This window comes from Lycorma delicatula, chromosome 3 (genome assembly GCF_047948215.1).
Source record: "Lycorma delicatula isolate Av1 chromosome 3, ASM4794821v1, whole genome shotgun sequence".
NCBI lineage: Eukaryota > Metazoa > Arthropoda > Insecta > Hemiptera > Fulgoridae > Lycorma > Lycorma delicatula.
Window position 1 is genome coordinate 111673295 of NC_134457.1, and position 12710 is coordinate 111686004.

Genomic DNA, 12710 nt, shown 5'->3' on the forward strand with positions numbered 1-12710 from the left:
GTTGTAGAGAATTTAGTTGTGACCTACATTTGACTGTAACATTTGCCGATGCCATAATCAGTTGAAATGACCAGAATGTCTTGGTAAAGGGAAGTGTATGGGGAAACTGAGGATGTCTGAAAAAAAGTTGAATACCCCAGGAGTCTGTTCTGCATAGTCCTAAAATATTGGTTTGAAAGGCTGGTCACAAACTAATAATGCCGCTGATGATGTGGAGGGCTTTAAGGAAATGCTTACATATGTGTCCATACTGTTTACAGGTGTTGAAGCCCACAGACTATGTTGTGCAAGCTAACTTCACAATTTAGTTGTTGCAGTATGAAGAGGATGATTTTCTTGATCACATTGTGTTTAGTAATGAGTTGTCATTTTATCATAGTGCAAAAATTAACATATTTAATGCTCATATCTGGGTTGCAAAAGCTTCATGATCTCTTTTAAGTGTGAAAGAAACTAACCAGAATTAAATTTTTTTGGTCTATATCCCAATGGCACATTTATTTTTACTGAAGCAAGGATAACATGAGTTGCTGAATTTGGACATTCTGTGTTTCATCAACTGCAAGAAGGATGAGCGTTGCTACTTTGACTAGAATTTTTAGGATGCTCTTTGGTGGTTATTTCTCTGTTTGCTGAAAAAAGGTGTGCTAAAGTTGTTGTTTAAAGGTGATGACAAGGACCCCCCCACTGTGAACTTCTCTTATAGGTCTTTAATTGTTCCTGGCAATTATTGGAAACGTTTTTGAGAAAGTTTTGCAGCTTTGTTTTACTGATAGATTGAATTTTAGAAAGTTGTTGATGAATGTTCAGTAAGGTTTTTGCCTTAAGATGTTGTTTTTAAGGTTACGACATTGTTTCTTCCGAAACAAGTGATTCTGAGAATGTTTAGGTATCTTTTTTGACATATCAGGATTTTTATTAATGTGTGGTGGCTGTCTGTCCTATTTCAGCTGCAGAAGCATGATTGTACGCTGAATGAACTGAGTGTGTTATATAGTTATTTCAGCAATTGAGATATTGTACTTTGAGACAGTGTCTCAGAAGTAGAAAAAACTATATAAAGTTTGCCTGCAGGTTAGCATTTTAGGACTCCTGTTCTGGGTTGTTGAATTCAATTTTTTGATGCAGTTGAGGTTACCCAGTGGGTGCTGCATTATCGTGTATGTCTATAAGGGGCTTTTATTGGTTAAAAGAGATTCAAGGAATGAAATAAAATTCAGGGCAGCTCAGGTCTGCAAGATACTCCAGTTGTGGAGTTTGCAACATAAGATGTTATTTAGCCCAGAGAAAACAATGATGATGTTGCTCAAGGGCAGACTAGCTGTTACATGACGACTTCGTGTATCAATGGCAGGTTATTCAAGTAGGTATGTCCTGCAGAATTATCTGGTGTTATCCTTGATGAGAATCTTCATTCAAGGAGCACTTTCAATGTGCTACCAAAAAAACCTGTTCTGCTTTGTTTGTTATACAGAGAGCAGTTCACCCCTATTGGGGGCTTAATTCCAGACCAATGCATGTTCTATATAAGAGTGTATGTGAAGCCATAATGCTGTATGCTACACCTCTCTGGGCTCATTGATGAGGTACAAATGTTGTAGGAATATTTTTTGAGAGCTCAGTGTTTCCTATTGTTATCTGTGAATGGTGGCTATAGGACTTTCTCTTGAGAGGTAGTCTCTTTGTTATTTCTGATATTAAATCCATTGATATCCTTGTGATTGAGTGACAATTACATTATAATGCCAAGATGGTAGACCAACTTACCTTTAAGGGCATAAAAGAAATAGATGGTAAAGTTTTCCATTTATGGCAGGTCAGGAGGACTAAATCGTTTGATGGCTGTTACATGCATGATATTTTTCCTGATGTGAGAAGTATGCAGGTTATGGAGGTAGTTAGGTGGATTTCCCTCAATCAGCATATTACACAGTTTCTTTCTGGGCATGGTGGCTTTCGAGATAGGTTGACTACCTTTGGTTTGATTAATTGAGGCTTGTGTCCGAAGTGTAGAGCCATTGATAATGTGCTCCATGTCTTATATGTCTGCCCCAGGTACAAAGCTGAAGTACCAAAGTAGGTAGGATCAATTGTGGTTTTGATCTGCAAGTTAGTTGGAAAATGAAAAGAATAGAACATCCTTATCTCTAAGGCTTCCTTAGATTCTTACCCTTGTGGAGGATGGCATAGGGCTGATGCTGTTATAGTTGTATAGATAGATTAACAACCTGGGTAGCTATGGGCTTGCTTGGGTGCTTACTTCGTCAAGATAGGCAGTTTGGATCGAGCCACAGTTAGCTGAGATATTTGCTATTAGGATGAGAATAGATATGTAGAGAACTCTGATGGAGCTGCAGTGTGGGAGGGTGTAGACATTGACCTTGTTCTCAAAAGCAGACCAGTGCAGAGAGAAATAGAGCATGTTCTCATTAGAGGCTTACTAAATTTGTGAATCTGTTAATTGATTTTTCAGCAAAACGAGAGGACTTGTGAGTAAATTGAAATGTAGGACAAAATTGTCATTAATGCAATCAACACTTGTTTTATTTGGTATGAAGGTAGTATTTTTGATGTTTAATGACTCAATCAAGTAATGATCTGAGTTCATAGGAAGAGTTTTTATGTGAAAACGGGAAGGTGCGAGATTATGCTTCTGTGAATCTGTTGATTTGATAGTTGAGGGTTGTAAGTTATGTTATTTGCTATGGTTGGAATAGGATATATGAAGGTGATAGTAAGTTGTGTAAATACACTGTTAGAAATGTCTGCCGAGGCGTTTGCATCCTAATATAGGCCAGACTGATGACTGTGATTTGTTATTATCAGGTTTTGAGTGTCTAAAAGATGACCTGGTAAAGCTCATCAGGGCTAGGAACAGAGGGGGTAGTGTGGCGACTGGGATCTGTCTATACAAGGCGAGTGGATGAGAGAATTTTATTTAGTAACTAGTTGACCCGGCAATGCTTTGCTATTGCTATGTTTGAGTTTATATATAGATTAAATAAACACAATTGAAAGTTTGATAAAAGATTAAAAAACAGAACATTATGGAACTTCACAAAATTTAACCTTTCACTTTTACCATTTTTCCCTATTTCTGTGTTTCCCTGTTTCTCTATTTCTCTGTTTCCCTATTTCCATTTCCCTTCCCCTTCCCCTTTTCTTTCTCCTTTTTTGATTTTTCTTTTCTCCCCTTTCTCCTCCCTCTTTTCTCTTTCCCTCTTGTCCTTTTTCCCCATGTGTAAATCGGCCCAGTAAATTTTTAGGCTACAGCACGCACACATATGAACATTGCCTTTTATATGTATGGAAGAAGAAAGTCTATTTGTTTATTTTATAAATATTTCAACCCCAGCGCCATCTAGCGGGTCCTTTGTAAAAAAATATTTCTTTTCACGTAACCAATATATTTTCTGAATATGAACTAAATCAGACTATAAATACAATTTTTTTTAAATATCTCGACCCCCAGTGCCACCTAGTGGGTTCAAGTTAATTCAGAAACCTTCGAGGGCATGCCCATAACAACTTACCAAAGTTTCATCTCAATCGAATGAATGGCATAGGAACGCATATGGAACAAAGAAACATTCATTTTTATATACATATAAGACAAGGTGGTGCACCTCCTCACTGGCTTAATTATGTATGGGATCATTTGAATGACTTTCTCAGCCGTTGGCTCTGTTGGCATGAGCCCTATAACAGAGCTTGCTTGCGGTAGCCTCCAAGGGCACACTCGATCTAACCCCATTTGATTCTGTCCTTTGGGGTTTTATAAAGGATCTTGTATGTATGCCTCTGCTATCTACTGATCTACCCAATTTGAGGCACAGGATTGAAGTAGCTGTTGTTTTCAGTACTCCAGACATGTTGGTTAAAGTGTAGTACAAACTCTATTATCAGTTGGATGTGTGCTGCTTTATGAAAGGTACTCACATTGAACACCTGTATGGAAAAACTGTGAAGAGTTACTATTTGAGATTCATTACTGTAAATATTAAACATTCATTACTGTAATATTAAGCATGAGGTGTATGAGAAAAGTAATGAGATTGATAACACTGCGAGTGGTCTGGCAATGCTGTGTCTACCGGTCTGTGCTTGATTGGTTTGTTCTTCCCTTTCACATGCTCAGTACGAGTTTCAACTCTGTTCAGCCAACACATTATTTTTTACAGCACCATCAGCGAAGTTGTGTTTTTGTTGTGGGTTATGAAAATGGAACATCGGAATTTAGAGCAATGTTGTGCAATCAAGTTTTGTGTTAAACTTGGGGAATCTGTGAGTGTGACCTTTGAAAAGTTGAAACAGGCATATGGGGAACATTGCTTATCAAGAACACAGGTTTTCCGCTGGCACAGATCACTTTTGGAAGGCTGAGAACACGCTGAAGATCAACCTTGCTCAGGGAGACCTTCAACTTCAAAATCTGATGAAAACGTTGAGTGTGTGAGGGTTCTTGTGAGATCACACCGTTGTTTAACAATAAGGATGATAAGTGAACAGTTAAATTTAAACACTCTCACCGTACATCAAATTTTGACAGACGATTTGGACATGCAAAAGGTTTGTGCGAAATTGGTGCCGAAAAAACCTCACAATGGAACAGAAGGACAATCGAAGAAACCTGTGCGTTGATTTTCTTGAGAGGATTGACAATGACCAAGAATTCTTCAATCGTGAGATCACAGGTGATGGATCCTGGATATTTGAGTACGATCCTGAAACAAAGCGGCAAAGCAAAGAGTGACACACTCCGTCATCTCCTCAACCGAAAAAATGTTGAATGAGCAAATCAAAGATCAAAACCATGCTGATTTACTTTCTTGACAGTAGGGGTATCAAGCATAAAGAATTTGTTCCTCCAGGACAAACTGTCTACCAAGTGTTTTAAAAAGGTGTCCTTGAAAGGCTCAGGAAAAGAGTGATTCGTGTGAGACCAGACATTGCAGTCAAGTGGATGCTTCATCATGACAATGTCCCGTGTCACATGGCCATTTCCATCACGGAAGTTTTGACCTTAAAACGCATTCCTATGGTTCCTCAACCCTCCTATTCACCTGATTTGTCCTTGTGACTTTTTCCTTTTCCTGAAATTGAAACATGTCTTAAAAGGACATCATTTTGGAACTCTGGAGAACAATCAAAAGACTGTGACCAAACAGTTAAAAGCTCTATCAGTTGAAGCCTTCCAACGCTGTTACTAGGAGTGGAAACAACAACTCCACCAATGTGTAGCTGCCCAAGGGAACTACTTTGAAGGGGATAATATTGTTGTTTGAAAAAAATAAAAACTTTGGTAAGTAAAAAGTCAGTCTCATTACTTTTCTCGCACACCTCGTAGCTTTAAATCCATGATATATTTTTTGTACACTGTATGTGCTGAGAAGTTTCATTTACAACATCTAGGTTTTACTTTCTATATATTCATAACCTAACAACAGCCTGAAGACCCAACTCTTTTTGACATGCTCTTATTTCTAATCTGTTTTTTAGTTCTAAAATATTATACCTTAGTTTTATATAATTATTATTTTTTGTTTTATTCCAAAAGTACAAATATAGTAAAGTTCATAAACAGTACCATTTACAATAAGCAGAATTATGAAATTATTCAAGAATTCCAAATTTTATGGACATAAAGTTACATAAAACCTTAAACTAAATAATGTTTTCAGTATATTAAAGAAATTAAATTAATCTTTGTCAACAGTACATTGAAATAAACTATATTTTTCTTATATTAAAATTTGTGTCGATTTTCAAAATATTAATTTATTGTGATATGGTTTATTTTGGGTTGATGCGAAGGGTGTGTGTTTGATAAGCCTATGGAAAAATAAAGAAGTCATAATTTGTTGGGAGAAATACTTTTTATTTTTTCTTTATTTCTCAAAATAATTTCTTTTCAGTTTATACATTTAGGCTAACAATAGTCGAGTTTTACAATAACCACCCCTTTTAGTCTTGATTTATTCAGTCTTCATAACAAGCTTGTGTTTCGTCAGTAACTTCATCATTTCCAGTAAATCCCTCTCCAGCGAGCTGCTTGTTCATATCTAAAAATAAATTATATTCCAAAGGTGCTAAGGCTGATAAGTAAGGAATGCAGAAGAACTTTGTACTGTAATTTGAAAAATTTTTTTGTAAAAATTGCAGAATAGTAAGGCTTCCTTTCACATAGGCAAGTAAAATATGATGCACCTATTCATTTGAGATGCTGCCTATTGTTTTATCAATTTTACACACCTTCAGTCTTCTAACCTTCATCACCAGTCATGGATTTTTTTATAACATTGACTGCAGTTGTAACCTCAACAGGCTGTCTAGAATGTTCAGTATCATTTGGTATTGCAAATGTATATAATCACTCCAAAAGTAATCAAACTAACTGTAAGCTATTCTAATTTATAGAACTGATTCACCATAATATTATCCAGTTTGGCTTTAGTTTCCTATGTGGTTTTGCCTTTCAAAAAGTAATGTTTGATTTGTAAGCAAAATTCTTTTCTGTTCATTTTTCACAAATCATAGTACTTAATCGACTGAAATGATGATAAACAACAGAATTATGAATATATCTGACCGGAACTTGATGTATTGCGCTATCACTGGTGCAGGAATATAAGAATGACTTCAACAATCTATTGTGACCACCATGTTTTAATCTTTCATGAGATGTTTACATCTGAAATTACAAACATTAACAACACCATGACAACATACATGAAAGAGTGACATCTTGATACACTTGAGTATTGTAAAATGTACAAATTTTCCCTGTGTGTGGGCATGGGTGCGGATGTGTGGTGTGTGTGTGTGTGTGTGTGTGTGTGTGTATGTGTGTATGTGTATATATGTGTATGGACACAGTTATACCTAGCTTATACCTGATGTAATTTTAATACATTATTTTTGCGTAAAAGTTGAAAATTAACTGGAAAACTGAAGGGAAAGGTCTATATTCTTGCATTTCATAGAGACTTAGCATTCGTGTAATAACAACTGTAGCACGTTATTTATTCTTATTTTTTGTCTACATGAGCATACATGAGGGTCTACATGAGCATTGGTGTTTCTTGTGAGCCATTTGTTTTCATTTGAACATATTTTTTTCTGAGCCCGTTCCTATTTTAATTAAAAGTAAAAATAAAATTTGTAAAATGATATAAACAGAAAAAATAAAACCAACATAAAAGAGCCATAAAAAATAATGTTGTTTTTTCAATTTTTTATTTAATGTGTGTTTTTGAAATTGATATCAAATTACGGGTTAGAAATTTGTTATTTGTATGGCACAAAGTTGTAAAAGCAAAAAAATAGAAAAAGTAGCCTCCTTTTTTTGCCTTATATTTTTTTAATGGTTTGTTTATAATTTTTAAGAATTATATTGAACTTTTTATTGTTGTAGGAAACTATATTGTACTGAAAATAAAGTTATAAAAATGGAAGGAAACCATAATTCAAGTACAAGTATATTCAATGGTGAACGTGACAAATTTAATGGAATCATTATCAAGTCAGAAAATAATCTTTGTTCAGATGAATCTATTTTTACTTCAAAACTAGAAAGTAAGTTTTATTGCAGGTAAAAATGAATGATAATTAAACTTTATGTAAATATCGGGTGGGCCAAAATCACTTCCTATGAAAAAGAATTGCAACTTTTTTACTATTAAAATATTATAATTTTTTTCTTTCAGATTAAACTTAAATAGAAAAAGGATTCATTTTGTAAAAATACCCTCCAAGAAAGTATAAAAATAGTCAAATTATATGTAGAAAGTCAGAACAGTGTTTCTGAAACACAGTTAAAATTTTGAAAGTTTCACAAAACTAGAAAATACCTTCTGGTGTAGCCATCCACCCAGTGGTTTTGAAATTTGAACAGATTGAATGAGTGGAAGATTCCAGAAGATCAGGAAGACATAAATAGAGATCTTCCAGAAATAATGAAAATGTTGAGTCTGTAAAGAAAAGTGTATCGGAGGATGCCACAGTGTCAACACAACATTCTGCTCAATCAGGCATTAAGTGAACATCATTGTGCAGAATATTTGACAAGGATTTAAAATTATTTTCTTACAAAATCCAATTAGCCCAATAAAGTGGACTCCAATGATTACGCATTGTGCCTGGAGTACTGCTAGCAGTTTATCAACACTGACAATTCCTTTTTGCCTTTTGTGGATGTGAGACAAAGCTCGTTTCCACCTTAGTGGCTATATCAATATCAATCCACCTTGGTGGCTATTGTTTTTGGGGTACTGCCAATCCCCAAGTTATACATGAATGTCCTTTACAGCTATAAAAAGTTACCATGCGGTTTGCTCTTTCTCAACAAAGAATCATTGGGCAGTATTTTTTTTAAAGAAAATGATGTTCTAATGACAGTGAGCAGCAATAGATCAGCAAATGCTTAAGGAATTTTTCATTCCGGATCTTGGAGATGATGTCATTATGGCCTGATTCCAGCAAGATGGAGTCATGGCTCACACCAGCTGAGCCACAATGAAGTTCCTTAGGTAAAAATGTGGAAATAGAATAAGTTTAAGAAATTTAGATTTTTGTTGGCCTCCAAGATCACTGGATTTGATGGTACCTGATTTTTTTAAATTATGACTATTTAAAAGAAAATGTTTATGTAACTAAACCATAAAATTTAGAAGAACTAAAAATCAACATTGTGCCGATATAGTGGCAGTACTGGAAGAAATGTTGGTTTTAACTGTGTAAAATGTTTTATTATTTACAAAACCTAATTCATTAAATCTTATTTTGACTGAAATTTAAAGATAAAAAAATTAATTTTGAGTTAATTTGTGCTTCATTAGAAAAAAAAAGTTGAGAAGTTACTTTTGGCCCATCCCATTATTTTCTAATTAATTATTGTTTTGTCTATATATTATTAAAGAATGTTTTATGAAGGTTGGGAAGGTAGCTATTATAATAAAGGTAGGTTCTTTAAATATGATAAACTCATCTAAAAGTTGTTATTTTTGTTAAATAATAATTTTTTTACCAATTTTAATTTTTGAAAATGAAAAATGTCCTGGCTAAAGGTGTCCAAAAGTAATAGCCTATATTTAGAAAACAGGTTGTTGTATTCTCTTAAACATAGGATCGGCTGACAGGAAATATCTCCAAGATTTATTCTGCATAGTCTCAGGGTCAGTGAAGTACTCAGACTTAGGCAAGCCAACTCACAGTGCAATTGTAGTCAGTTGAGATGTGGACCCCACTTCAGAAGGTTCAGTGCATGGTTTGGTAGCAGAGTTTCTATCAATTATGCATGTTCAACGGCATGTACAAACTATTCCCTCCTACATTCACATCCAAGTCTATTCGTCAGTGGGATAAGACTTTAAGAGATACTGGAAGTGTGGTTTCATACACTGAAATCATCCAAAAGTTTCAGTTAGTAACAAGACTGTTGATTGTGTACATGATGCTTTCAGTACGAGTCCTGGAAAGTCAGTTAGGTGAGCTAGTTAATGACTACAAATTCCTTGTTCATGACATTGTTCATAAGCACCTCCATTTGCAAGCTTACAAATAAAAACTCCTTCGTCATATTAAACCAGATGATTGCTGCCTGTGATATCAGTTTGCTACAGAGGTGATGTACTGTGCTGAAAACAATCCTAATTTTGCTGATATGTTGTTATTTAGTGATGAAGCAACCTTTCATATGCGCTGAAAAGTTAACGCAATTGTCAAATTTGGGATATTGAAAACCCCCATACAGTAATTGAAAATGAAACGGACACACCAAAATATTTCTGGTAAGGACTGCACAAAAATGGTATCATCAGTCTGCTTTTTTCATGGAGCCTTCTGTGACAGAATGCATTTACTTCGACATGCTTGAGACTTTGCTGTTCTTCAGATTTTTGCTTGGGGATTTGTTAAAAGTTGTGTGTACCAAAGAAAAGTTTGAGATTTGGATGATTAAAAGTAAAAAATTGTTGAAGCTATTGGTCTAATATCATTGCAGATGCTCCCTAAACACCTGATAAGAGTTAGATTATTGTATAGATGTCTTGCAAGCTACAAAAGATGCATACATTTCAACTTCTTGAATAACCTACATTAAAATTTGGTGAGTTTCTGTGATTATTTTTTCTAATCAAAGGAAATTATTTTGAGACTGTCAGATCAGTCAGAATGAAATGTACATTTGGACCAACCTGCTCACTACATAAAAGGTAAATGAGCAGTAAAACAGCAGGAATGTATTGCTTGACTGGATTGACAGGTAATGTAACTATAATTAAAAAGTCAACTAAAGTAGCAAATCTGAGAAAATCACTTTTCTTAGTGAAGCAACTTTTTTTCAACTGTGTAATTGATATCATGGTCATGTTCCAAGTGATTGAGGCATATCTAAATCAGATCTGTTTAACAATATACAGGGTCTATTACAAGGTTCTTCTGGGACTTTCATAACCTACTCTACTCATGAATGTAATGGAAAAAGTTCATATAAATATACATACTAAAATGCTTCATTTATGAGTTAAGGTTAGTGAAAGATTTCGCTCAGATTTCTGCTACCCTGGTGAAATGAGTCGTATTGAAATTTTTAAGATGTTAATTAAGGGGCAGAAGAATTAGTGATTTCTTGTAGATTTGACCCGAAAGATCGAATTAAGTAGGTCCCAGAACTGTATCTGCAGTAGTTTTTGAGAAATCTGGGGATGAAAGCCAATAAATTCAGATAAAAAACCCTATTTTCACGAGTAGAATGGGTTATGAAAATCCCGGGAGAACTTCATGATGTACTCTGTGTGCAAGGTGTCTCAGGAGTATTCTGCTAAACTTCATAGGATTATTTCTGTCATTAAAATAATGAAAAAAAATCATATAAACATGGGTCTGAAAATGCTTTGTTAGTGAGTTACGGCTGGTGAAAAATTTCACCCCGATTTTTGTGTCTTTTCTGAAGTGAAACTCTACTGAAATTTTGGAAAGGTAAATTAAGGGATGAATTACTGATTTGTTATGGTCTTTTACCTGAAATTTTTTTAAAAAATGGGTCCCAGAATTGTATCACCTTTATTTTATATAAAATAGGATGTAGTAAACAATTAAATTAAATTGAAAAACAGTTTTTTAGCTTTGGAGTAAAATAATTTTAAATGCTATTGATAATAATTAGTAAGTGATTTATTCTGTAGTAAAAGAGAAATGCCATATAAGTTTACATATTAGGTATATGCCTACATTCATTTCATCTATGGTATTTGTAATGTTAGTGCTATATGAGCTGTTGAAGAACATTGTTGAGTTCCTAGTCTAAATATTCCTAACTGGCTAAGTATTTGCAGATACTTACTGACACTTAAGGGAAAGTGGAACACCGCATCTGGATGGGAAATGAGTGTAAATGAGCTGATTTTATGTTTGATAGAATAAAGAAGAATAATGTCCAACTACTAGTACTCATAAATTAACTGCATGTTTGGGGATTCCACACAACAGTATATGGTGGACATTGCACAATGAAGGTCTCTATCCATATCATCCTCAGTTCAGTGTGTTGAAGAAGGTGATTATAATCTGTGGCTGAATATTGTCAATGATTATTGCAAAACAGCATGCTTCCATTGCTGATATTTACAGATGAAGCAACATTTAGTGAGATGGGATAAACAATACATGACAACAAACATTTTTTTGAAAACATGACAATCCTTGTGAAATAATTGAAACTAATTTCTTTGGTTTTCATTAAATGTCTGGTGTGAGATAATGGGTAATTTTCTTATTGAATCGCACATTTTCAGTGGTAGACTCACAGATAATGGTTACCTGAAATTTCTTCAAAATGTACTGTTGATACTTTTAGAGGATATTCCACTTTTAGAGGATATGTATCACAAACTTGATGGCACACAGCCTATTCTTATAGTCCTGTTACTCATTATCTGAATGAAACATTTCCTAACCATTGAATTGGTTGAGGTAGACCTCAACTATGGCGAGCTAAATCACTTGATATGAATTCCTTGGATTTCTTTCTGTGGGGCTGTATGAAAGCACTAGTGTACACCTAAAAATCCGGAAATGCAAATGAACTTTTACAGAGAATCACGTGGGCCATTGAAGAAATAAAAAATAACCCAAGAATGCTAGAAAATGCTATCTTATCTCCAATATATTGTAAATTATTTTCAAATTGATGGTGGACATTTTAAACAGTTGATGTAAGAATAACTTATGCTATTTTATTTGGTTTTAGATGTATAGTTTGTTAGAATTTTATCCAGTAATAGAAGGTTTCATTTTGGTCTAATGTTGTAATTCAGAATTTTCCATATTGGTACGTATTGTTCTGCATTAAATTATACTTTTTTTTTTCACTATTGTTTATTTTTGATTGACTTTATTTAAATCAATTTTCTCATAATTAAATTCTCTATCAATTTTACCAATAAGTTTTATTTGTTTATGACAATTTAGCAAAGTTATTTTTACACCAGAGTTAAAAAACTGTGTTTTTCAACTTAAATTATTTTATTATTACATCCTATTTCTTAGAAAATAATGATAAAATTCTGGAACCCATTTTAAAAAAAAAATTTCATGTCAAAAACCATAAGAAACCGCTAAATTCGACTCTTAATTTACTTTCCCAGAATTTTAGTAGGGCTTCATTTCCACGGAGGAGCAGAAATTGGGTGAAATCTTTCATTAGCCATGTC

The 12710-nt window shown here is 34.1% G+C and overlaps 1 protein-coding gene across 2 annotated transcripts in view; it reads left to right on the plus strand.

Annotated features, from left to right (window-relative positions):
* LOC142321894 (nucleoside diphosphate-linked moiety X motif 6) overlaps nucleotides 1-12710 on the plus strand; it is a 41870-nt gene that overhangs the window by 4580 nt on the left and 24580 nt on the right. For both annotated transcript variants that reach the window (XM_075360395.1, XM_075360394.1), the window contains exon 2: nucleotides 7415-7575. In XM_075360395.1, coding sequence (XP_075216510.1) covers nucleotides 7415-7575 — 161 coding nt within the window. The remainder of the gene's footprint in view (nucleotides 1-7414; nucleotides 7576-12710) is intronic.